This window comes from Neopsephotus bourkii, unplaced genomic scaffold, assembly GCF_033783945.1.
Source record: "Neopsephotus bourkii isolate Nb327-2 ecotype Australia unplaced genomic scaffold, CSIRO-AGI_Nbou_v1 NB_593, whole genome shotgun sequence".
NCBI lineage: Eukaryota > Metazoa > Chordata > Aves > Psittaciformes > Psittacidae > Neopsephotus > Neopsephotus bourkii.
The window spans coordinates 496755-524050 of NW_026901094.1; the positions used below are offsets into that span (position 1 = coordinate 496755).

The 27296-nt window shown below is 47.6% G+C and overlaps 1 protein-coding gene across 3 annotated transcripts; it reads right to left on the bottom strand.

Moving 5' to 3' along the window:
* Positions 1-567: 567 nt before the first annotated feature.
* On the bottom strand, positions 568-25678 carry MXRA8 (matrix remodeling associated 8). 3 transcript variants are annotated; one of them, XM_061351495.1, is made up of 11 exons: positions 25534-25678; positions 16564-16644; positions 10662-10682; positions 9965-10273; positions 9305-9406; positions 7917-8375; positions 3627-3785; positions 3199-3229; positions 2364-2440; positions 1812-1889; positions 568-948 (listed from the first exon to the last, which is right to left on the bottom strand). In XM_061351495.1, the coding sequence occupies exons 2-11, from the start codon at positions 16610-16612 to the stop codon at positions 923-925; spliced, it is 1311 nt and encodes a 436-aa protein (XP_061207479.1). In that variant the 5' UTR covers positions 16613-16644; positions 25534-25678; the 3' UTR covers positions 568-922. The 3 variants fall into 3 exon arrangements, with proteins under 3 accessions (XP_061207479.1, XP_061207480.1, XP_061207478.1); XM_061351496.1 differs by lacking the exon at positions 16564-16644; XM_061351494.1 differs by lacking the exon at positions 25534-25678 and having other exon boundaries at positions 16564-16810.
* Positions 25679-27296: the final 1618 nt, after the last annotated feature.

The window sequence follows — 27296 nt, forward strand, 5'->3', positions numbered from 1 at the left end:
CCTTATGGTCTGCTCATGGGAAGCTATTCCTTTTATCTGTCTACCTGTGCTGTAATCATACCTTGGTTTTGATGTGCACACAAGCTCTGTGTGGCCTGGATCCACCCAAGGACTGCAGGAAAATCACATCCCAGGTTTCCACACAGGAGTTTAGCCCTCTCCATAACATTCCTGGTCCTGATCTAACTGAGACTGGTTTTACAGCACTGTAACTCCATCACCTTCAGCTGAATGTGTCTGCTCCTGCCAAATTTGATTTGGTTTGCACTGAAACAAAAACAAATCAACAAACAAGCTTAGCGTGAGAAATACAGAGTGAGGCTTCCAGAGCTCTTTGGAGCTGATCCCAACCCTACCCTTGGTCATCTGTGAGCCTCCCTTTTCCCCATTCATAATATAAGGTATTTACATCGAAGGGGTCTACTCTTTGTACTTGACCTGGAATATACCAAGTGTTGTGTGACACTGATTTATGCCTCCCTATGAGAGATCACAATCAGGCTCTGTTATTATCTTCCTGACGAATACACTACATGGAAAACTGCCTGATATAATGATGGCTCAGGATGAGTGATGCAGGTTGGTTTATTCAAAGCAGTAACATCAAAGCAAAAGGTCTGCTGATTCAGCTCATAAAAATCATTGATGCATAAAACCAACAATAATATCAGGAAAGAAGAAGGGGAATAGAGGATTGAGAGAACAGAAGAAGAAAAGGCAACCCAAACCCATTGTAAGTGCACATAAGACAATCTAACTCTTTCAAAAAGCATTTGCAAATACCCTTGTGCTTAGTGGGGAGAAGTCTACGTGAAAAGATCTATGGTAACTGGAGAGACATGATATTGAGAAAAGGCATCTCTCTTCTATTTATCTATCTTTGATTGAAGCTTCTGGTCCAGCCAGCAGCTTGGGAATGTCTTCATTTACAGTACTCCTTCCTGAAATCTGAAAGCAAATGAAAAGGAGGTCAGTAACTGGAGAGAGACTTCAAACCGTCCAGAGCAGCACACAGTAACAGGGAGTCAGCCACACAGTGACAAGTGACCATGTGCAGTCAACCATGTCCCCAGTACCCTCTTTGTAAAGCCCACAGTGAGATTTACTGGGAATAAACTATTGCACAGATCATCTCTGCAGAACATAGGCAAGAATAGCACTAGAACTCCATCAAGGTCTAAGGCAATCCATGGATTCTCCAGACCATTCCCTTCTTGATAGCATTTTAGTCTCATTTATTACATTCTAAATTCATAAGCGGAGTCAACAACAACTCAGAAGCCCTGTTTGTCATAAGGATGACTCTATAAACTGAGGCACAATGCTCAGCATTAATACTGGATAAGCAAAAGGAGATTCAGCCCCTCGAGAGGCAGAGTTGTTTGCTATTGTTGGATGAAGTAAGTGCCTGCCCATTACCCATAAATTACTTCAGCTCTAAACACTCTCTTCTGCACAGTGTTTTCATCCCAAACACCATGCCAGGACATTTCTGAGCTACACCTCCCTCTGAGGTTACAGAATGCACTATTCCAGCCCTGCCAGGCATTCTTTTTCCAATAAAGCAAAGAATCTATGTGTGCCACGCCAGAAGTCTTTAAGAGCCTAATCACCACTTGCATCTTGTGGCTCCATGATGAAAGCATAGCAAGGCAACTAGGTTCTCATTCCTGCTGCCATTTGTCATGATGTTTATCATTCCTCATTCGGCTGTGGCTTGGTCAGCTCCCTGCTAAACTGTGTCCTTCCCTCCTGCAACCCATCAGAAGGCTCCTGCAGCCACCAATTAGGGGGAAGCAAGTCGTTATTACCTTTGTCTAAATCAATGTTCTTTGCTGGGAAGCTTCTGGCTTGCTCAGCCTTCTCCTTCAAGATGTTGTTTTTGTAATCTGTGTAAGGGAGGAGTATAATTCACACAGCCATTAGGACATTAAAAGCAAACAACACTTTACAGGCAAGGCAGGTATGTGATGGGTCCTTCCTTGCAGTACTCCGGGTCTGGCATCTCCAGATCTCCAGGAATAACTCATGGGCTTACTCAGCAGGGAAAGGAAAGCTGCTACGACTTAAATTTTGCCCCTGGCACTAATCAGTTATGCATACTTCAGGTTCCTGCTCCTCACAGGTACCACAGCGTCTTCCAGCATATAACACAATGCTGGAAGGTGAAGGTCACTGATGCACTTATCTAGGGGGGCTCTCCCGAGACACACAAGGAAGGATTTGGACTTGCTGCTGTCCTGGTTCCAACCCACCCTTTGCAATCCCTTTGTTCTTTACTTCAGCTTCTGTGTACACCTCTGGGGCCTCAGTTACAACCAGTTTTGACCTGGTTTGGAGAACGGCTGCTGGTTGGTGCATACCCAGCCTGATGTCTTCGCTTCTGTATTGAGTCAGATCTGTTGTGTCGACTGTAAACTCTTTCAGATTGACATCCTTCCTGAAAAGGAACAACAGTGAAGAATGGTCACATCCTTTAACAACTGGCTGCTGTCACACTCTGTCACAACAGCATTCCTAATGCTGCTTTAGAGAACTGAAGTGACACTGTTTATCCGAAGCATGACAGATAGATCACAGCACTGGCAACCACTGTACATGGGTGCTTTTCCTGCCTTTGCCCTTAAACTAGCAGATTCCAGAAGGTCACACTGCTTACTAAGGAATCTGGTTCTCCTCTCTCTTCCTTTTACTGTCTTTTCCATTAACACCTCCAGATCTCTGGCTGTGGCTCTTCTTTCCCCATGTGTTTGTCCAGAGCTTAGAACAACAAGGAGCCAATCTGCACTGGAACTTCCCCATCTCTTCCACTTTAACAATATACAGCAAAACACAAAGGAACCATCTCACATCTGTGCATGACCCTCTCACCACTACCTCCTACTGACATCTCACAGAACATCATCTGTGAATCAGCTCCCAAAGTATAACAAGAGGAGATTCAATTGCTCCCTAACATGCAATCATCATGCAAGGATATATTCCTGGGAACATCACACTAATAATAACTGGAGTATAAAGCTGCAAAAGAATTGAGGGAAAGCAATGAATAAACTCTATCAAACAGTCTGTGCTTTACATGGCTACTAATGAGATCCTCAGCTGGTTTAGGCTCTAAGTGACAGCTGAGGGTTGAAACCCACAAGTTCATTTTCATACATTCTAGTCCTAGATAACAGATGCTGTAATTGTACTTACTCTCCATATTTCTTCACATTGTATTCATAACCTGAACAGGGAGAAGAAACAGAATGAGCAGCTGTATCCAGCCCAACCAAGCCCTCCCACAGAGCAGCATTCACAGCACCACAACACTCTAGGCTTATTCACAATGCTCCTCATTTGTGATGCTCACGATGGTCACTTCCACAACCCCTCCAATAAACAGGAATTCAGGTGTGTTCCAATGCCACCCTTCCCCTTACTCAGCAGTTGTTTTTACACCAAACTAATGAATCTCTCTTGGCATCAGCACCGGCAAAGGCCTCCCCAGTGAGCTATGTTGCTGGTTTCCAGGAGAGCATCACTGCCTTTAGCACTGTGCTGTGCAGTGATTGCCGAGCCAGCTCTGCTGCCATGAGCTACCCCAACAGGCACCATCAGGGCTGGTGTTTTCCAGCACTCACCTCTCTGCCGGCGCTTGCGGGTGATGAGCACCACAATGATGAGGATGACGATGAAGAGCAGCAGAGTTGCCAGGATGTAGCCCAGCTGCTGGAAGAAGTGCAGCCGGCTCTCGGGAATGATGACATTTATCACATTGTGGCCCCTGACAACGTTTGGATCTGATGGCAGAGGAGAAGGAGAACAGGCTGATGGTTGTAATTGGTACCCAAAACAAAGCACAGTCACACGTGGGCCCATACAGGGACCCAAATCCTACAATGCTTTAGATGGGAAGGGAACACTGGAACACTGCCAGGGATGGGGCACCCACAGCTTCTCTGGGCAACCTGTGCCAGCGCCTCAGCACCCTCACAGGGAAGGTGCTGCCTAAGAGCTCAGCTCAATCTCCCCTCTGGCAGGTTAAAGCCATTCCCCCTTGACCTGTCAGTACAGGCCATGTAGTGACTCTGAAGGAGCTGAAAAGCATGTTCAGTGAATGGCATGAAGCAAAAGGCAAATAGCAGCCTAATTCACAACATACTGCACCTCTGTCAGATGGAAGATGCCTCCTCTCTTCACAGGAACATTATACTTCCCAGGAGCATGAAATACAGTGACTGCTGCACATTCCCTTCCTGCTGCCTGGCTATGAGCATGTCCTTGTTCATTGTAGAGGGCCAGTCCAGCAAGAAGTGACATTAAACAGGCCCAGGTCTTTCTGCAGGGTAACGAAACCCTCCTCTGGGTCCCTCACAACACACACACACCACGCTGCTTGGCCTCCAGACAGCTGAAGTATGAAGCAGCCCCTCCCTGCCAAGGGTTATAATTTACAGAGTGGGAGGAATTTTCAATGCCAAAGAATGAGTTTCCTTTGAAATAAAATTATTGAAAAAAAAGAAAAATCAATAAAATAAATAAACCCCCCCAAGAGAAGCCAAGATTCCATCTGTGGGTGCAGCCGCGCTTCAGTTCCGCAGCGCAGGAAAGGGTAACTCAAAACCCTTTACGTGGAACATTTTTGTACATCTCAAATAAATAGGTCAATGTTTTACACATAGAAAGAGGAAGCGAATGCTCTGCCTGCAGCAGGCAGAGGAATGGACAAATCCAGCCCAGGCACAGGCAAACCCCTGTGCTGGGAGCTCTGCTCTTCAGAACAGAGCTGAATGGGACACCTTCACCCCGTAACAGGGACCGGCCACAGAGCACCAGGCAGGCACCAGTGTGCAGTTCTACCACTCCCTTGGGAGTTCAAGCCTGTAAACTGGTCAGAGGAATAAAGGGGAAAGATGGGGGAAACACCCCCAAACCCACAGTGCCATTTACCAGATGTGCCCTAACGTGAGGAATGCTGACAAACTGGTTCCAGTTTGTCTCCAGCCTTTAAAAACACCAACCCACCAACAACAACTCAAGTAAGATGATAATGGATTGAAACACATTGAAGCCAGGGCTGATGCTGCTAATGCAACACCAGTCCTAGAGAAGTGAGAGGATTTAGCATATGCTCTGCTCTGGTAGCCTTCCACTCCAGTAATATTCCACTTTACACTGGCATTGCTTGATGCTGTGTGCTTGCTGGCTGCAGTGCTGGAAACTGGCATGTGTTTTTCACCACTGCTAAGCTAAACCCATCCCAAACCAACAAACCCACTTGCAAAGCTGCAAACAGTCTATGTGACAGTCCTGCTTTAGGAAACCTCTGGATCTCCTTCAGCAGCTGCCACGATGAGATGGCAGCCACTGGAGCAGCACTCGAGCCAGAAGTCAGCACACACAAATGTGTTCTATTCCTGGCTTTTTGTTTGCCCACCATGCTGTGAGACAGGGATGGAGCTGAGTTAAACTTTAGTCAACATCAGAGAGGTCACTGTAACAACAAACAGTGGAAACAGAGACTCAACAGCTTTGGGCCTCCTGGGCTTACTCAAGTTATAGCAAAAACATATGTTATACTAGTGTTCTGAGAGGGCATCACTGCTGCACTTCAATGGGCATCACCCACTGAGCATCACCAATGGGCATCACCAGGCAGGCAGGAGGATGTATCCCATTTTTTAACTGGGGAAACTGAGGCACTGAGTACCAATTGACTGAGTTGCTCCCAGTATCTGTCAGTGCTTAGAACAGCATAACTAAGGCTGATGAAGGCTTGTTCTGTCACCATGATCTGATCAGTACATCTCAACATAGCACATCCATCTGCCTCTAATTCACTCATGGGATATGGTTTAACTACTGGAAAAGGAGTTCCAAATGGGGGGAAGAACATGACAGAGGTATAAAGGGTTAGATTCTTCTGCTGGGAGAAGTAAAGAGCTATCCAGAAAGACAGCTCCTAAATGCTGGGTATGTGTCCCAAGACTGACAAAGGACTGAGTTCAGCAATAGGTATGAGACACAACAGATGGGATTCTCCAGTCACTTGCTCCAAAGCAAAGGCAGAGTAAAACTGCACTGAGTTAGCAGACACATACCACATTTAGATCCCTGAGACTGAGAGCAGAACTGAACTCATGCTTATATTCAAAACAGGATGGAGTTTCCTGTCTGAAAATGGCTCCAGGCCTTGGAGATAGGCCAAAAACTATAGCTGCTTGCTGCAAAAAGCTCTTTGTTTTGCTTCTCTTATCTCCTGATGTTTCGTTTTGGTTTCATGTCCTGTCCCCACATTCTATAGGGTCTTTCATGGAACGGGGCAGCACCTCAGCCCATTCTGCTATACATAAACAGGACAGGTCCCAGCAGGCTCCCCATCAGCAGTGGGCTGGAAACAGGCACTCCGGATGTCTCAGCTTCTTTCTCATTCCCATAGACTCAGCACATTCTTGTGTGTGGTGCTCCCAGACCGGCTGAGGGTTCACTGCCCTCGGGGGACAAAGCTCTCCAAGACTGTTCTTTCTGACAGTGGCAATGGCTTTTCTCATGAAGACCAAGCTCCTCCTGCTCCAAGCTTACACAGACCTGGTAGGTTCTAACTTCGGAGCAGGCAGGACAACAGCCAGGAAAGGGAGGAACGAGTTCCTGGGTGGGCAACTCTGACCACAAGATCTAGTTTCCATCTGCACAATGGGATCTGGAGAGGGCTCAGGGGCAGCAGGCAGTGAGAATGGTATTTGTATGGCCTGGCTCCCATGTCAGCTCAGCCCCAGCATCGCATCCCTGCAGCACTGCCTGGCTTTCCTGGACACCAAGCTCAGTCCCAGGGGACAGGTTTAGGTTTCTGTGACTTGACAAAGGCAATTGCTCCAGCAGAATAGACCTATTTAAACATGTCAAAATCCTCTATGAAGCAGTCAATAAATATTAAACCACAATGAATGTTTCAAAATGGCAATAAGGAATTAGACCCAAAAGACTTAAATATTGAACTTGGGATCTTTGGTTTCTTTTTTGCTGCCTGAACTGAGCCTGATGGGTTTCAGCTTGGGCAGGCTCAAAGATGAGAGCTCAACTGCACTGGAGAATGGGAAGATTGGTTTAAGCAAAGCTGAAGGGAGAAGGAAAATTCCTGGTGCTCAGTTCTGCACAGTCTGGCCTCTTGCACAGCCCAAACCCTGTGCAAAGGGGGGAGGAACAACCCACACCTGTGATCTACACCATGTAGTAACAGCAAAGGCAAGCAGAATGGGCCCCTCAGCCCCACACCTTCATAAAAGCAACCAGGAAAGGGAGGCTGTTAGAAAAACAGCTTGTTTGCCTTAGGGCATGTCAGCATTAGAGAGCAGAACAGGCTGCAGAGCTGCCCTGGAGCTGGACCTGATGGCACTATAGCTAATTAACCCTGACGGGTGACACCCTGACACCCACTTTGGTGCAGCAGTGTTAAAGCAGCTCTACAGGATGCTCACTAGCATCCTACACATGCAGCTCCAGGTACACCAAAGCAATGGACACAGCTCAGAAACAACCAAGACAAATATACTAGAGCCATATACTAGTGGAGAGGGAAGCAAGACCTCACCTACTCTTCTAATGCTGAGGATAGGAACAGCCCTGACTCAAATGTGAGAAACCTTCATAAAGGAAACCTCAGTGCTGCTCTAAGTAACACCTTCACTTCTGGGGTGTCTATGGCACTTCCGCAGGGCACAGGTTTGCCTTGACAACACTCCCAACTGCTGGCACTGAGGGATCCCTGCAGACCACTGTGGTAGACAGGAAAGGCAAGGACGCTTTGGCCTCCCGAGGTGATGGTGGGGAGTGATGTGTTCTATTCCTGTGGCTTACTGAGCATTTAAGAGCTTAAAGATGCAACTGAGAGACTTATCTCCTCCTCAATCAGAACCACTTCAGAGGCCACTTACCTATGGCTGGGGCAACGTTGTGAGTTGTGAGGTTCACCACCTTCTTCTCTCTCACTGGCTCGGTCACGAAGACTTGGTAGATCCTGCGCTCATGCAGGCCACAGTAGTGATGGTGCAGGTGGCAGGAGTAAGTGCCTTCATCTGCGCTTTCCAGCTCGGAAATCCGCAGGGAAAAGTCACCCAGGGCAAAGGCTGTGTCAGTGATGTTCATCTTCTGACGGATGAAGAGAGGCCCGTAGGAGCGGCGCTCCCCAGATGCATAGAGATCAATGAGGCGGTCGGCGCGGTCGTGAGGGACCCCCGGTGGCTGCCTGTCCCAGTGCACCACTTGCTGCTCCTCCTCGCTGTGCCGCTCAGTCCAGATGTGGTTGTGGTTCACACAGGGCAGCATCACCGTGCTGCCTTCCAGAGCAACAATCACTGGCATTTCCCCATCCCAGTACTGGTTTGCATCTTCAGCTGTGGAGACAACACAAGCTGTGCAACCTTGCTGTGTGCATCTTTGTCCTACTCTTAAAGACACCCGGGCTCACCTAAGACTGCTCTCAGACCTTGCAATCCTCTAAGACATCCCCTCCAAAGATCTGGAAATGCCTTGTTCACACTTACTTCAGCAGTCAGTAAAGAAACACACCTTTATCTTCTGCATCCTAGGTCAATGCATTAAGCAAGACCACTTTCTTTTCCTTACAACAAAGTTAATCCCTTGTTTCAGAAAGCAGGAAGGATACTCTCTCTGCAGGCTAAGAAGGGAACAGGAATAACAGATTTCATCTTCAGCATGCTGCATCCCAATCCTCCATGCAGGAAATGCTTCTCTACCCACAAATGCCCTAATTACTGGAGGAGTTCAAGAAGCAGTGCTCAGTACTTCGTTCTTGACAAGGAATAACAGAAGAACCAAAACACAGATGAGCAGATTGGGGCTCACAGGCCCTGTCTGACTGTTTTTATTGCGTAGAAGCTGTGAGAACAACAGAAGAGATGCATTTCTCTACCATGCCACCAGCATTTCAACAGTTTCCAGCACAATCAGCCCCAGTAGCTTCACTTGTGCACTACACAGATTTAAATGGCATGACAGTGATGCATGGGTGGCACACACTGCAGTTGCCACCAGCCCTTAGAAACTTGTTCTTAGAGCAGGAGTTAAGGTGTGGTAACTTGGGGAGGCTTTTTAACTACAGGCTTCTCAGGGTAAGCTCCCCAGCCAATGCACACAGCAGATCTTTGTGGCCAACCTGACTGATGATGGATTGTTACTGGGGATGTTCCATTGCTGGAGCAGGAAACATGTAGAGAAAACATTTAACCCACCAGGCTCCGTGCACTGTTTGGCACATGCCACCAAAGTTGCCAGTCCCTGCAGAAAGGAACACCACACTTACCTTTCTTGGTGATATCTAGGCGGATTTTCACAGTTTCATATAAGTGGCAGTAGTGATGGTGAAGGTTACAAGAATAGGTGCCTGCATCACTCTCTTCAACATCTATAAAACAGGGAAGAGGGGGGAAGTTCAATGTTCTATACTTAGGCAATGACTACTTTTGTCATCTACACTGTTTCCCAAATGCCCATATGGATGCAAAAGGGCCTTTATGTAACTTAATTCTAACCCATCCTGATTGCCAGGGTAGGGTAAACAGAGAAGAATCACCTCCCCTAATACAATAATGTGTTCAGGTGATTTGCTCTTCTATTTAACATATTTGTATTAATAGATGGAAAGAGAAAGATGATTTCAGTTTAGCAAAGAGCAGGAACAGGAAGAATGACAATCTTGTCTTCAAATTCGGGAACTGAAATGCAGTCAAAGGCCCACAAGAAGACCATGTCACTTACAGGCAACGAGTTGCTATCAATTCTCTTTTAAAATGGGACTGTTTCAAAGGGAAATAGAACACTGTTATCAGTGCTTCAGATAACCTCGTGTACCTTATTACCTGGTATCTATTTATTGATAGAAAATAGCCATTTTCACTGGAAAACACCAAGTTAATCCCCCCATTCTGCAGGTTGCACAAGGAGAAAAGATGCTGCTTAGTACCTTTGATGACCAAGGAGAAGTTGCCATCTGTAAATGCATTCTGGGGCATGAATATCCTGCCCTGGTTGTAGGAGCTGTAGACTCGCTGAGCTCCAGCAGAGTACATGTCACACAGCCTCTCCATCTTGTCCCCATAGTAGCTGCTGTACACATCCCAGTGCACCACGCGCTGGCGGTCGTTGAGGCGGTCCTGGGTCCACACCATGCGGTAGCTCTTGCAGGGCAGCACAGCCTGAGAGCCCACTGCAGCACTGATGTTCAGCACTGACACTACAACACTGTTCTGGGGGTTGGAGGCATCAGCTGGGACTGGAAACCAGAAGCAAAAACCAGAGTTACCAGATTTATGGCATGTGAAGAAGGCACCAGACCCGTCCTAGAATCTCTGCACCTTCCATCTGAAAGAAAGGAACTTTCAAGACCAAGACAGAGCTCTCTCATGGAGAAATGCAATAAAGAGCCATTTAAAAACACTGATTTCATTTAGTGAAAGCAATGTCTATGATGTGTGTTAGCAGGATTGCAGATTTGACCTATCCCTCCTAAAGCTCACCCCCAGTTTAATCAAGGTTTGGAAACACCAGTTCATGGGATATACAGTCCATGTAGTTAGCACTGAAACCCCCAGTGCAGGTCACGGAATCAAAGCCCCTTCATTTCTTCTCATGACCAGAGATATTACAAAGAGATCACTCACCTGAGTATAAATGAACAGAACCTGTCAAAAGAGAAAAGAGAGTGTTACTGACAACAAATAGAAGAAAAGCTCCAAATCTGCTCACAGACAGCAGCAACCTCCTCTATCATTCCACCTATTCTCTGTTCATACACTTGTTTAACATGTGTAATGTGGTTAAGTCCAGAGGCTCAGACCTTGGTCAGTCCATGCTGCAGCAGTTACTGTAGTAATCGAAGGCCAAAAGTCAACTTTCACCTCCAAGACTCCAAACCAACCTCCTGTAAACTTGATGGTGGGATTAAAGCATTGAGGGAATTCTGTAACTCTGGGGTATGCTGAGTTAGTCAGATGAGGAGTGCTATGACTGAGCTGGTTTGCTTCACACTATGACATGACACTCATGCTGGGCAAACACATCCATCATTTGGGAGCATCCTCCCCAGAGACTCTTCTGCTCACATTCCTGGTCTGTACAGTTAGCACTATATTCCCGGGATTCTTTGGGTTGGAAGGGACCTTAAAGCTCATGCAGTTCCAACCCCTGCCATGGGCAGGGACACCTTGCACTAGAGCAGCTTGCTCCAAGCCCCTGTGTCCAGCCTGGCCTTGAGCACTGCCAGGGATGGGGCATGCTCTGGGTGCAGCTGCAACTCTCTCCAACTCATGTGACTCAGATCTATGCAGGAAGAACTCTGCAAGAACTGAACTCATGCCTTTGTCTCTGCACTTCTCTGGTCCAGTCCCTCCTGCTCTGTGTGTAGGAGGGGGTGAGGAGGTCTCCTGGCATCACGCTTTGAGGGCACGGATCAGATGCCCAACACAATGACATCGTTCATCTCCAAGCAGTCAAACCCAAATGGGTTCCAGCAAGATCATTAGATGTTTTGTCCTGCTAATGTCATGGGCACAACGTCCCCCGGACAAAGGCTGCATTTCTTGTTCAACCCAGGAATTGGGAATTCCAAAAGAGAATAAATTCACTCCAAACTGGGCCTCTTTTAACCACTCCCAGTGCACGGGCTGAGAATAAACCCCATTTGCTCTGCTTTTCCTATCAACAAAGGCCTGGGCAGTGCCACTAGAGAACAAAACTGAGCAGCACTGTTGAGCTGCCAGTTCAAAGCCACTCCTAATGTAAGGTCTTTTTAATACAGTTATAATCTCAGCATGACACGTACAAACCTTGGACAAAGATGTGCTGCCCTGGATATAAGAAAGACACATCATACACATGACATTATAATTCCATCATCTGATGGCCTGTCCTAACAGGTCCCAAAATGCCTGATGGTAATGTATAAGCTGCCAACCTCTGTCTGTGGAAGCCAGGACACAGATTTAGCTTAGAACAACAAAGGAATGATGCAAAGCTCTTTCACAGCACCAAACCACCCTTCTCTAGGAGAAATCAGTCTCACTTGCAGCAGGACAACGTGCTCTCAGCACAGCATCCACTTGGATCAGCGTGACAAATGTGCCTGAGTTGGTATTTGCCCTGTGACAAGGGAAGAACACAGTTATCAGGACACGCACAGTGATGGTGTGCTAGGGAGTGGGGTGTGAGAGCTGTTGGCTGCACAGCCACAGCTTCCACAGTCCTGCATTGCTGCTCATGAACAGCCAGCTGATTTGGTGCTACAGAAACATCCTCTCCTGGCTCAGGCAGAGGAATGCATTCACTTTCCTCCTTTCCTCTTGGAAGTTAATGTAAAAAACACTGAGCCCAAAGGCAGCATCATAAATCTAACAACCAAAGTATCCACCTAAGCCTTGCAATGTGCTCTGCTCAGCAGCCTCTCACAGCCCCAACATCATACCAGCACTAACCCCTGGGCCTGTATCTTTTAGCTGGCCCCATTGGCATGGTGAGGACCACCCAGGTCCTAACTCCATCCCACCCACAGGGGCTTTTAGCCAGGCTGGGCTGGCTCAGTTACAGGCATTTCTCCAGCAGCTCCCAAACACAACTCCCTATAAAGCAAGGAAGCAGCGAAGCTCTCTGATGTGACAGCTTCTAGATAAGAAAAGCTCGTGTCTTGTGGGTTTGACAGCTTCTCTTTCCCTCCCTAAGCAACAGGGCAGGAGCACTCTCACTTACTTGACAATTACACTCCTAGGTCTGCTCTCAGTGACCAGGAGATGTTGTTTCCCACTGGGAAAAGGGAAGAGTCCATTGATGGCTTGCCTGCATTTTACCATATTGCTGTTTTGACAAGTCCTTACAAGAGGCATGGGAGCTCCACAAGACAAAGAAGGAAGAACTGACTGTTCTGGTCCCCCAGCAGCGCTGGCAATCTGCACCACATACATCAGGTCATGGATAAGACTCAAATGTATTGGCCATAGCTGTAAATGAGATCACTTAGAAATCTAAGGAATCTGGAATGTCTCGGATCTCTTGTATGCCTGGAGAAAGCACAACTGAAAACAAGTGACCTTCCATAACCTGAGCACAGAGCACTGGGTAAAGAAGGAATAAGCCTTTTTCCCTTTTCAGTCTCCTCTGCTATGTGAGACAAGCAGTGCAAACAAGCCATGTCCCCCAGCCATGCTTTTTACAGTTATTGTTTGTCTAACCCGGTAGCTCCTGAACAAAGGCAGAGTTATATCCATAACCCAGCAAAGTTCACAGCTTACGAACCACAGGACTGGGGGAAACTGGAAGCAGTTGTTCTGGTGAGTCACCTGCAACTGCAAAACCAAGTGAAAGCTCAGTTTTGCAATCACAGGATTCCAGGACCTGGAGCTTCAAAACCACCAAATGCCTCAAGAGTCACCAGCACGGAACTCCCTGGAGCTTTGCATAATCGCTTTGTCCTCTCTGGGTGATGTACCCACAAAAAGACATCTAGCCGCCGTGCTCTGCCATGCTCTGTGCACTCAGCACACCCCTCAGCGGGATCCCAGGCGCGTACTGCTGGTTCCACAATATAGGAAGAGGAAAGCAGCTTGCAAAAGCATTTCCTAATCCCTTGTAAAAGGCAGAGCCAGCTCGTACTTCTTGAATCCCATCCACTTTTCAAGGGAAGAATTAAGCCACAAAAACTGCAGGCGAACTAGAAGGGGAAGCCTCAGGCTCTGCAAGACATCTGACACATCCGAGCTCTCCAGGCAGCATCCCTGGAACAGCTCAAACACAAAACTGTCCCTTGAGTCTTGCCTGAACAATGCCACCACTTCTCCTGGAGACAGCTGCTGGCAGAGAGCCTGCTTCACAGGTAGATGCATGTGCTAATGAAACCACTAAGTTCCTGTCTCATACCGGGGGGGGTGAAAGCCTACCAGAGCAGAAAAGGAAACTGCAGACACCAGAAGCGCTTGCCTGAGCGCCATGCACACTGCATGGGACATGACAGCACGAGCTCTACAAGCAGTGCTTCTGCTGAGCTTAGCATGATCCTTGCCCCTGATATCAGCAGAGCAAGGAGAAGCTGCCTGGACTGAGCCCTGGGAGGCAATAAGCATCACTGAACCCACACCGTAGCACAGAGCTGGAAAGAAAAAGGAGCCACTGGAGAAGTGAGTGCCATAACCCACCAGGTCTGTGAGGCTGACACTGCCTGCCTAAGGAAGCTCAGCTCACTGTTCTTTTGCACACCCTCCCTGCTATCTCCTGGTCTCAGCTTCTTTTGCTCTTCTGAAAAAGGAAGAGACATCATTTGACATTAGCAGCACAGAGGGATGCTCCAGTCCTAGAGAAATGACATGTTTTTCACAAAATCTGTGTCAGATTCCTTAGCTTTCCCATAAATCCCATGGGAGACTTATGCATGGGATTTAATGGTCTCTGTAGAGCCACCACAGTTATTGCAAAACCAGCAGTTTGTGCTACCAAGCTATTTCCAAACACTTCTGGAGAGTGGCAGTGGCTCCATGCTGGCTCCTCAGGGAGCTGACCCCTCATCTAAGGAGCCATAATGGCTCAGGATGCAGTGCCATCAAGGTGACAGTGACACAAATGGGCTCAGCTCTCCTCTCACTGCTATGTCTTTAAGTCCCACTGACCAGTAACCAGGACTAATATCTGGGCCCACCTCAAAGAGGCCAAGGAGGGAGGTGGGAAGCAGTGCAGTTCCACCTAGACATGTCCCACTCCCCATCAGTCCTGCTGGCCTAGGACTGCAAGACCAAGCTTTCCAGCCAAGGCTTCCCTTACAAAGCCAGCCTTTAAACTGGGCTTTGATCTAAGTCTCTGTTCAGTTTTAAAGGCTTCCTGAACAGCTTTCCCAGCAGCAGAGTCTTCTGCTTCCATAGAGGATGTCAGCACTGGAAAGCCCTTAACTACCCATCTAATCCCCACACTTCCAGCACCTCACTGCAGGTAGGAACATGCCCATGAATTGGCAGAAAGCAAGAATGTGCTACCTCAGCAGAAAGGAAGCCTATTGCCTGGACAAGAAACTGATCCCCATCTTGGCCACTGCACCACCAGGATCCTTCACAGCTTTGCCCTAACTTTCTCACAGCCACTTCAGATATTAGCTGAGATTTATAAGCCCTTCTCTGCTTTGTGTACTTCACGCTGGCTCTAGGCCCACAGCCTAGTTTGCAGAGCCATTCCAAACACAGTGTTGTTCCTCCCTGCAAGACATTAACACTTGAGGGTGTGGTTTCTCTCCAGAAAGGATCAAATATGGAACAGCACCGATTTCCTCCCTTCTCCCCTCTTTCTATTCGCTCATTATGTTATAAACTGGCTTGTATGGGGATAGCAGCACTCCAACATCAGGGCTGCCTGGCATACAGACTGCTTTCTCTCTAAAATACACCTCAAAAGAGCCTGTCAGAGATCACCCATCCCTGGGTGGGATGCTGTTGGCTCTATGCAGCTTCCCCACTGCTTTACAGCAACCCAACCTGCTCTTCCTGCCCTGAGCACTCCCCAAGCACTGCCGACGTGCTAAACCACACTGGGGAGTAGCTGGACTGGTTGGTGCCTCTGAAATCCACCATGTAGCCTCTCCCCCTCCTCTAGGCTTAACCCAGCCCCACACACTGGTTTTCTGAGCCACTTTAACCCTTCTGTCCCTACGACTGATCCCATACGTTGCCAATTGCTAAACCTTGCCTTGAGGCATTGCAAAACCAGGGATGATGTGGTGACATGGAAACTAATTAGGGACCAAAGTGAGAACTCTCCAGCTCCCTCCATCTGCCTGCTGAGGAATGCTGAGAGAGGCTCAGGTGCCTCAGCCTTCCATTAGCAGGGCTGGGAACTGCAGGGGGTCACCAGTGCTCCTTGCTTCCTACCATCAGTTCTTGGAGCTGGAAGTGGTCCTTTGCTCTGAGGCGCTTCCTTAGAGCCCAAAGCATGGCTTTGGTGGAGGTATGCATTAATCCCCAAACCTTCTCCTGCCATCCAAGCCTTCCTGGGGTTTCTCTGTTTAGCTCGAGGGGATGCTCTCAGAACACTGAATCTTGTTTCAGCTCCTACAGGAAACTCTGTGATTAAGGAACAGGTAGAAGCCATTCTGCCCCTGTGAGCTCTCAGCCCCTTCTTGCACCTTACCCAGAAGTGAATTCCTCTGTCTCTAACTTGATGCTGACCAGAAAAAACAAACCCAAACCAAACAGAACCCCCCACATTCCATTCTTCCCCTCCATCCTGAACCCTCACACAAACATCGTCTGGTTCTGCCTCTTCCAAAGTATAAAATAACCCTGGATTATGTGAATCTCACTACAGAAGCTTTACTGTACCCACATTCAAGCTCAGTATTTTGGAGTTTGCTGATCAAGTAACTGATAGGAATAAAGAGACTGCACAAACATGCTGGGGTATATTTAAACCCTCAACAGCTCTCCATTCTCTCCCCTTTCCCATGACAAATCCATGATTCCCTCCCCCTAAACCTGAACAAACCTTTCCAAAGTCACCAGTTCAACCCCCAGCCCATCATACCCAGCACCAGGAGCTTACTTTGCTGAAGCACCATCTGCCACAGGAGGAGTTTTGCGAGCTGCTCCATCGCTCCCGCAGCGTCTCCGTGTTTCCGTCTCACTGGAAAAACAAGTTGAAGGCTTCTTTTCTCCCCCCCCCCTCTAACTTTTTTGTTTGGGAACTGAAATCCCCGTGACCTCATCAGTTCCCATCCCGGAGCTGGGGACAGCAGCTCATATTCGGCACTTACTCCACCTCCAACTTCCAGCTCCCCACCTCCCCGCTCCACTCTCCCCCTCCACCTCCTTCCTTTCCCTAACGCGTTCTACACGGTCCCTACAAACACCCACTCTGCTCTTTCCCCTCCCTCTGGGCCCTTCTGATCTGCCCCTGCCTTTGATGTGCACTTTGATGGGGTAGAGCTGGTCCCACACAGCTCTGGGCTCGCAAAACAATCCTTCTCCCTCCCCCTGAGGGATGGAGCTCGTTTTCCTTGTGCTTTACTTGATCCAGCTGTTCCTTCCTTTGTTTGACACTCCTCCAGCTGTCTGCCTGAGACTGGAGTGATTCTGCTGCCTTCAGTTTTCGATCTCTGTCTCCTCATATGGTTTTACTTCAAGCTCGAGTCACCAAAGACAACCTAGAAAACAATACGCTGTCCTGTGATTTGTAAGCAAGGGTTTAATAGCAGCTTTCTTAGCAAAAGGGTAATAATGGAGAGACTGGGGATGTGGGATCTTAAGGCAGTGCAGGCAAAAGGGCCTAGAACACAACTAAAAGCCCCAGAATACTGCAATGGGGGGCCAAAGCTGGGTCAGACTTAGAACAACTGCTTTTAGGCCTTCACACAAGAACTGAACTCTGCTTGTTGTTACGTGGCTGGCACCAAGACCAACAGCCAGGACCCGACACACTGCTGCTCTTCTCCTTTGTGTGCTCGTAATACCAGCCCCAACAGCAGCACCAAGCCAGAGCAAGAGTGTCAAGCAACAAGTGAATCTTCAGCACTCTTTGCTCAAGGGAAATACTTGTTAAATGACATCTCCCAGTTCCTAAGGCCTGAACTGGTGTGTTTAACTGTGTTTATATAACCCAGTGCACTGTGTTCCACTATGATTAGGGGTGTTAATGCAGTCAGTTACTGAAAACACTCAGTGACAAACAGCAGAGAAAGCAGCAGCAAGTTCCTAAATGCCAAACACTGCTTCACAAGTGAAAATCGACCCCTTTGTGTGTATGCTCAGTTGGAACAGGTGAAACCTTAGCCTAACCTAAAGAGGGCAGCAGCCTGAGGCTGACAAACCATTTAGAACTGGTTTAAGTTAGTCTCCTCTGCTGCCTAGAAGCATTAAGACATTTCTCTTCCCCATAATCCAAGCTCTGAAAACAGCGATTCATTTCCACTGGTAAAGCCTATTTCAAGTGGGAAAAGATGGTAAAAGACACCGAGTCCAAGTGCTTTCAGATACGGGTATGAAAGGTGCAAATGTCACTTTAGACTTGGAATACGGCTCCATCTGAATCCAGCCTTGTGTAGGCCTAAGAGCCTAATCCATGTAGGTGGCTGAACTAGCCAGGGGTCTTTTAATACAAGACTTGCAGGCAGATTGCAGGAGTATAATGTCAGGAGCTAGCACCCACCACTGTAGCTGCTGGCAGTACATGGTACAAAATGAAATATGGGAAAGCTTTCTGCTTTGCTGCTGTGAGATTATGGTTGGTCCTGGTCAACAGCAGACAGAGCCAGACACTTCCTAAGAAATTCCAAGAAACCACTGGAGCTACTATTACACAATTTGTCCGTGCAAAAGCCTGCTGTCAGCTCCAGCAGGTCTCCACTCTGTACAGAACAGATACAGTCCAATTATAACCCTAATGCAAACCATAGGCTTGTCTTTGCGAGCCTCAGGTATCTGCATTGACCCAATTCCACAGACACCTGCGTGCAGCAAAGGCTCCTCCTATGTCCCTCCATTGCAAACCTGCTGCAGATGCTCAGCCATCACAAGGCAGACAATACAACCCACAGCAGCTGAGGGGCTGGGCTGGTGGCAAAAGGAGCCTTTGCTCTCTGTCAGGCCATGGAGCCAGAGGAAAGGCTCCAATCTGACAGCCTTTTGTTCAGCTGCATCAGCAGAGCCTGGAAAACGCTTGGCTTGTGGGCACGAAGCTGTTCCCATTGCGCAGGCAGCAGACCCAGCACCCTCTCCTGCCCTTGTTTTCTCTCAGCCACAAGCAGAACCTTCCAGGCTGCAATTCCAGGTTGCTTTCCCACCTTTCTGCCTCCCAGCCTTGGCACTGCAGAGGTTACAGCCTGCTTCTCGCATGACTTCTGGGATGGACGCAGATTGCTGTGGTTGCTGCTGTCATGAACTGGCTATTTCCTGACGGAAAGAAGCCAAGTTGAGGCCGAACCCACTGAAGGCTCCTGAAGAAAACCATGCACTGAGCAAAGAGCTTCTCGGGGTTCAGAGGGAGAGGAGGGAAGGGGCGCAGGGGGTTCTCACATTGATCTCTGCCTTTTCCTCACTCTAAACCTGCACAGTCTCCACTCGGTGCTGTATTCCAGAGCTTTGCTAGTCCAAAAGCTCCTGCACAGGCAGCTGTGTCAACACTGCCCCATCAGGAGCTGGATTTCTAACTGGGCAGCATTCCCCAGCCCTCCTCCTTCCTCCCTCCCTCCCTGAGGTACTTTGGGGATGGATTCCCAGCTGCCCGCTGCGGCACATACATACAGCTGTGCACCCTGACCACAGCTCCTGTCCAGAGGAAGCAGCCTCATCCATGCAATGAGGGGGAACCTTCCAGCATCAACCAAGTGGTTCTGATCCCAGGGCTCTGCACCTGCCAAGCCCATCACAGAGCAGGCTAACAGGGAGAAGAAAGGCCCCTGTGTTTCCAGTCACCCCTGTTTAAGATATCAAATACATGGTGATAGGAAACAGCTATTTCATATAATAGCCATTTCTTATCTATTTCAGATATGAAATGCTGGTGACTCAGGTGGAAAAACATCCCTGCCCAAAGACAGTGCAGGGTCACAATATTGCTTGCCTTGCAGGAAACAATAATGGGCAAGCCATGTCAGCCAGGAAGTTTCCTCTTCCCAATCCCTTCCATGTTAACTACTTTGGTTTTCCATGGCCACAGGCTGCCTCCCTATGAATTTGAACTGAAATCCACCACTATAGGAACACCAAGTATGAGATTAGGAAGAAGGTCTGATGCCAAGAGGTATCCTCCACCCCTCTATTGCCTTTTTAAGAGCTATTAACCCTGGGAAGCCATAGTGGAAGTGGCCACTTCTGTCCCATTTTCAGAGCTCTAAATGTATGGAATGTATTAAAAAGGAATGCCAGGATGAATGTTCTGTTGACACAAAGATACAAATCACAGCACAAGGCCTTATGGACAGGACTTGTCAGCACTCCATGCTTATTACCAACAGCTCCTTCACATCCTCTTTAAATACAGGACCCATAATACTCTGCCATGATCAAAGGAGAAAACACCTACCCATGAGCAGAAGCAAGGATAATTCCTAGAACTGAAAAGTAATAGGGAATGCTACAGCTTGGGAATAAAGAGTTCAAGCTGACAGGTCAGTAGCAAAGGGAGAAAGGATCCTACAAAGCTAAACCAGAAGAAGAAATAGAGCTTTGCATGGGAACAGCAAGAGGGGTACTGCACATCAGGGTTGATGTGTACTGATACCATTCATCTATATGCTCAAATAACCCTTTTTGTGCCAATAGTGATCAACCTGTAACACACAAAGGGATGAACACGCCCCATATTCACTCCCCCTAAGAAAGGCCTGGTGTGGCTCAGAGGAGCCTTCAGAGCTGGTGGAAAAGAGCAGTGTCCCAGAGAACCATGAGGATCACCGCAGGGTATGTGCTTCCCGGGTGGCTTCATTTGGTTGCAAAGCTTTTCTCATTACAATAAAGCTTTCAGCTGCAATGAGTCCCAGAAGCAAGGCTGAAATAATCCAACTTGCAGCAAGAGCTGTGAACTAAAAGGACAAATCTGAGAGCCAACCACAATGACAGGGCTGTGAAGTGAAGCCTGTCATTATCCCAGCGATGTGACAAGCCCTGTCCCTCTTTCAGACCCAGCATTACAATGTTTGCTCCCTCCCCATAGGTGATAAAGCCCCTGCTGTGCCCTCTCTGAAGAACAACTCAGAAAGACAACTTGAGGGTCTGGCCAGAGGTTTTTCTGCTTTACTTCATTGGAGCCCACTGTGATCACCAGCCTGGGATACAGTCATCAAAGCAGCAGCTAAGGAAAATACATGTAGTGTATGAGAATGGCACATCCCTAGCACCATTTACACTAGGCACGTATGAAGCAATATGATGGAAATAGTTAATAATACCCTGGCACAATCTGTTTCCAGCAAAGGGAAAGGTGAAGTCCACAAACCCACCCCACAGAGGTAGTGACTGCAGTGGTCTGAGCTCTGCTATACCCAAGCACTTCTGAAACAGAATGAGAGGGCTGCCCAGGAACAGTGCTATCTGGGGGCTGTCCTCTTCAGGCAATTCAACTCTTCCTGTCTTGGCTTTCCAGCTGGAAAACTCTGCTTCCCTTTGTGCCAAAGGCATTGGAGCATAAATCAATTAATGTGAATGTCCAGGTATGCCAGGTATTTAGATGGAAGCTTAAGAGGGTTTTAATCTTCTGCTTAATGCACTGAGCTTTGCAGCTTGCCTAGGGGAGACTCAGGCATGCATAAAGGAGTTAAACCGGAGCACGCAAGCAGGCTGCTCTCCTACTGAATCCACCAACACTGTGCAGGAGTGCCTCTGTGCTCCTCCAGCACTGTCCTTGTACAGGTCAGAGAGCTCTGTCTGCATCCTTTGCCATAAGGCATCTCTACAGCTTGGTCTAGCATGGCACAATATTTAAACACCCCCTTCTGTTGGAATGCAGTCAGCTGCAGATTCCTGGGATTCATCTCAAAACCTTTAATAGAAACCAGTTACAAAAACAGAGAAATTGCCCAGGAAACCAACATGGATTTTTTTCCCCTCCAGTCTGAGGCCTGGGGATTATTTTTCCAAGACAAAGAATGCATTTGGGTCATTTTTCCACAACATGAAACCCAAAAAAAGCTGGGTTCAGTGTGGGGAGAAAAGCCAAATGTGTCCCTCAAAATCATCAGAGGTAGGTACTCAGCAGGTATCAGTCAGCAAACTTACACTATGTCAGTTTACACCTGCTGAGAATCTCCCTCATAAAACCCTGTGATCCACAAATACCCCTCAGATCATTTATCCTGCCACCAGAGAGCTGTAGGGAATGCTGAAAGTTGGTTCCCCTAAAACAAAGAGAATGAAGAGTCTCTTTCACTTTGTCTTTGCTGTGGATCCCACAGAGCTGGGTTTCACCAGAGGGTTTCTCTGATGCTGAATAGATTTGCCTATTCATAAATGTATCCTGCCATTCGTAACCTGTGAAAATCACTGTCAAAACCCTGTAATCAATAAATATTTGATATTAAAGAGAGTTCTTTTGAATCAGCATCAAATTCCACACTGCTCCAAATGAGCAGCTGAAGCAGATGCAGTCAGCCTAAGTGTTAAGTTGGTTAAATCCTTATAGTGCAGTAAGTGTTCTCACTGAGGTGGTTTTATTGGGGGTTTTAATTTGATTTTACTTTAAATGGTGTTTAATATAAGCACAACTTCCTCAATCTCAGCAGGCAAAGAGACCTGATCCAGGGAACACTTGAGTCCTGGCCTCTATCTCCTTACTCATTTCTTTTGAATTCATTTTTAGGTACAAATCTGAACTGGGGTTTCAATCTACAGTCCCCTGCACTGTGGCAGTGCCTCCTGGTACAGCTAAAGGAGTAGTTCCAGCATGACAGCAGCAACAGGCTCTGATCTTCCATCTAGGCTAGCCCAGCAACAGAATTCCACATGGGCAGATGTTCCATATTTCTTACATATCAAGTACCAAAATCATTATTCTATTTCATGCTACCCACTGGCACCAGCCATCATCCTTTGTGATAGAGAAGATCCACACAGGATCAAAGTGCTCACCCCAACAACACTGACTAATGAGAAATCCCAAAACAAGCAGCAAAGAGATCAGGAGTGGAAACAGAGACACCAAGCAGCACCTCAGCGACATCCACAAAGCACAGAGGTTCATTATAGTTTTCTCTTAAGTTTAATACCTTTGGCATAAACCAAAACATGTAGAAAAGGAAATCTGCAAAATCAGGCCCCTGTAAGAATAATTGCAGCTTAGTAGAAAAGGATTTAAGGAGCTTGTCATAACGGGTTCAGTTAAAATGCCTTTAGAAATACACAACCTAAAACCACCTTAGATGTGTTTTTTTCTGGTCCCTCATTCACGTTTGCAAGGCATCACACTCGTGTTTGTTGCACAGAGGTTTTAGATACAGCACAAACAGCTTCTGGTAGGAAAAGTCTGTAGTCTAAACAGCCAGGAGCAGGAGGGAGACACAGAGCACAGAGGGAAATGACTCACCCAAACTCACACAGAGGATCAGGGGCAGGATTAGGAATACTGCCCAGACCAGCTGCACATCAGCACCTTCCTCACTGCCTGGGCTATGCTGCTGCTCCTCCCAGGGAGCCTGGAAAGCCCTGGCACTGTGTGAAGACTGACAAGGAACCAGGATGAAGGAACTCAGGCCTAATGTGGACAGAACCCTGATTTTTAGCTTTAGGACGGCCTGTTGCATCCCTCTTGCCTCTCAGATTTTCCCAGTGTTCTGATTCCCTTGGGCAAACACGAGTCATTACAACCTGCTGCTTCTTTTCAGGACAGTACAGTGACAGGATGAGGGGGAATGGCTTTAAACTGACAAATCGTGTTTGAAATACTAAGTACTTGAAATATTCAATACTTAACCCCCAGTCTATTCTGAAAGCCAGTGGAAGTATTAAGTATTTATCTCCTAAATCTATTCTGAGAGCCAGTAGTGTCTTCAACACACGGAATTAAAAGACTAAAGATGCAGGCATGAGCTCCAAATCATGAAGCTCCTGAGGGGATGCAGATCTGAACTGGAGTTATCACCAATCTTAACTTCAGGAGCTGCTCTATTCATGTGTATGCACTTCTCAGTGTTCCTCTCAGGGTCACAGTAGCAGCTGTGTGTTCCTTGGAAGCAGGAGGATTTTATTCAGGGCTCCTGACAAGCTACCATGTGTGCAAGTGAGTACCCCAAAACTACATCCATACAAATGAGCCTCCCAATATTAACTGCTATCAAGTGCCCAAGACAAGGGAGTCAAGCTATGACCTGGGACTGACTCACTCACATGGGAGCTGTTGTTCTACAGCATCTTACCCTATTCAAATCCAGGATGAAACCATTAGGCTCCGCTCTAGGGGATAGAAGCAGAGCACTGGTCCAATTTGGCACAGTGGACAGCATGGAGCTTCAGGAGGAAATGATTGAGAGATCAAATCACCACTCCAAACACTTACTCAGCCAGTGTGTTTGCCTTAAGAAATGTGAGAGAAGGCAGCAGCTCAAACTGTGCCATCCCACCTGGCTCTTACTCATCACTTTCTAAATCCCAGGAAGAGGCACCAGACAGGCTGCCCCGGGCCCCATCTTTCAGTTCAGCAACAATCCTCTGTAAAAAAGAGGTCTGCACTTTGCATGCTTTTCCATTCCAGATCTCAAGGCAACTTACATGGAAGTCTTCCAATACCTAAAGGGAGCCTACAGGAAACCAGGACAGGGGCTTTTTTAACAAGGGCCTGTAGGGACAGGCCAAGGGGAATGGCTTGAACCGACCAGAGGGGAGACTGAGCTGAGCTCTTAGGCAGAAGCTCTTCCCTGTGAGGGTGCTGAGGCGCTGGCACAGGGTGTCCAGAAAAGCTGTGGCTGCCCCATCCCTGGCAGTGCTCAAGGCCAGGTTGGACACAGGGGCTTGGAGCAAGCTGCTCCAGTGGAAGGTGTCCCTGCACACAAGGCTCGTGGTGCTCCAGAAGTTACAGGGCTTTCAGGCCCTACATCACTGAGAAGCCCTGTGCCTCTGCTCTCCTTTATCAGGACTAGAAAAGCCTCCAAATCTGAACCTAAAAGCAGTCTGAAGGAGGAGAAGAGAGAGCCTTTTCCAGAGCACACAGGCAGCAGTAGATCAGGCTTCTCTAACATGGGAAAAACTCGAGCCACAAGTATACAGCACAGCTTCTTTCTGTAAAGAACCAGAAGTTCTCAGCATACAGGGAGTGTCCCCTTCCTGACCATCAGCATTGTGCCTCCAACCACATCTTTTGGTCTCTGTACATGGGAGCAGTGTTCTGGTACCACGAGCTTTCAAAAGGACACTCCATCCCTCACACTAATTGCAGCCCATGTGTAGCACCCGCCTAAAATAATGAAGCAGTGGGATAGCAGGCACAGCATCCTGAGATCAGAAATGACTGGGAAAGAGTGGAAAAATGAATAGGTTGGCTCTGGAAAGGGTGCTCAAAGGTTGCCTCCCAGAGAGTCTTACAACTTACCTCAGGTTTTCAGGCCGTTTCACTTAAATCCTTTGGCTGAAAAGGAGGTTGCTTTCCATAATGCTCTATAATCCTGCTGCTAAATTTAGGCAAACATGGAGCCTGGCCAACTGTCAAGGATAATCTATGGGAATTGTCTATGTGCTGTAGATTAATCCAAGAGGACTCTGGCAAGTGTAACTTTAGCTAAAGAGGGTGCTGCTTGCTTGCTTGCTCCAGCCCTACTCCAGAAGTAGCTGTCCCTACACTGATAGCTAGGTACACGTGTATTTTTATCTGCTCTCCTTTCCACATCAGAGATCACCCAAGGAGAAGGTGTTGCACCCAAGGCACAGACAGCAAGACTGCTATTTTCCGCTCGCTTTCCTTCCACAGTCCCAGGTTTTTGCATGAATTACTTGTGAAAGCCTTTCCTGTCTTTCCAAGGGCTACAACCCTCTTCCCTTCCCCAAGGGATGGATGATGTTATCAGAAAGTAGGATACATTTGGCTCTGTCCTACCTTCCGATGGGCCTGGAGCACTTCTCACAGATGGCAGGATGCTGATAACAACATGGGCCACCCTCCTGCATCACAGACAGCAAAATGAGGCACTGGGAGTTCCCTGGAGGATGCCCATGTAGACCTGGGGGAAGCAAGAGAAAAGACCATATGCAGCAGCATCTTCTGGCAAGTAACTGAAACAGTATGAATGGTGAGGGGAGCCAAATGGAGGCCTGCTAAGCCTGGGTGACCAGCCACAGAGTCTGCCTTCAGGAGGTACCTGCTGACTGTGCTGCTGAACACATTCCAGCTGGCTCTTCCCTAAGGAACTCGCTGCCTTGGTGCTGACAGCACAAAACCCTTTGTCAGTGGAGGAAACGGCTCTGACTCAAAAGCACCAAGGGAATGGAGCTGGTGAGTAACGTGGTGCTGTTTACACACAGTCACACTGCTGACTACAACGGTTGTAGTTTCTTCTACCAGTTTCTTTTTCCTTTGGCACGTTCTTCTGTGCCTGCTTATTCCTCAAGTTTAACCACTTCCTCCCTGGCTGGTGGTAAACTCAGCCAGAAGCACCCTGCCAGGAATTGTTAACTCCCTTAAAATAAACCAAATAAATGCCAGCCTCTTGGGTTTTACCTGATGTGCTGCCTCCTCACTCAGGACTCCTCATCCTTGTCTTAGCATCAATCATACTGCAAGTGACTGCAGGACTCCAAAGTGCAGCTGCTGAGAGGCTCCAGGCATGTTTCCTCCAGACCTACACGTACCAAAGGCAATGACACTCTCTCAGCACAAGACCTGCCTGCTCAGTACCACGTCTTCTTTATTGAACAAGTGGAAAAAAAAACATTTTTGAGCAGTATTTTGGGTTAATTTTCTACCTGAAACAAACTCTTAACCACATTTCCTAAGGAAACACAGCACATGCAGTTACCTCATCCCACTGGCCAGGTAACCTCCTCCTCCTTCTCATTACTTTGAAACCCAAAAGACAATGTCAGCTGCAGTCAAGAATAGGGGACTTCATAGCTCCTACAAGTTTTGTAGTTAGCATAACGAAGGAAAGCTGCATTAGTGCCCATGCAGTGAGCAAGACTGAAAAACTCAGTCTGATTTCAGGGAACTGACACAGAAGTGATCTAGAACATTGTCACCTTAAGTTCTCTCACTCACAGAATTCCTTGTTTCAGTTTTGTTCCTCTTGTCATTTAGGGAAAAGCAAGCAAAAATGGATACTTTCACTGGAACTTTCCAGCTCAGTGACTCTCAGGCAGTTTGAAGCATAAGCCTCCATCTCACTGGGTATCTTCAGTCTCTGGAATACAGAGCATGAATTCACCTGCCAACCATATCCTGACTTTCAATCATTGCCTCTCAGCAGAATAGTGAGATGAAGGAAAAACCTTCAAGTCTTTACTAATTTAAGAGTATAAAAGTCAAGCCTTTCCTGTTTGCAGCCCATACCACAGCCACATCTGCACATACACATTTGCTAACTGCAAGTACGCTGGTGTACACGTATTTTGGAGAGGAGCAGCATCCCATAATAAAGCTTTGTCAACAGTACATTCTGTACTTGTGCTCCCCCTATAGAAAAATACATGCAGGTTTCATCCCTCTCATTCTCTTTAGCAAAGTGAGCCAGTTTAAAATTGCATCCTGTGGTCAAGGCAGTCACAGCAAGTTGATACAACCCTGGTTTGTATTATCTGATTAGAGCCACCTAAGACACAGTCTGTGCAGTATCTGCCATAATGAAAACAGAATCCTGAGCCATG

Coding starts and splice junctions, on each gene's coding strand:
- MXRA8 (XM_061351494.1), bottom strand. CDS start 16,726: ATGAGGTCACGGGGATTTCAGTTCCCAAACAAAAAAGTTAGAGGGGGG. Junction 9,407..9,964: donor CTTCTCCTTGGTCATCAAAG/GTACTAAGCAGC, acceptor CCTGTTTTATAG/ATGTTGAAGAGAGTGATGCA. Junction 1,890..2,363: donor AAGCGAAGACATCAGGCTGG/GTATGCACCAAC, acceptor TCCCTTACACAG/ATTACAAAAACAACATCTTG.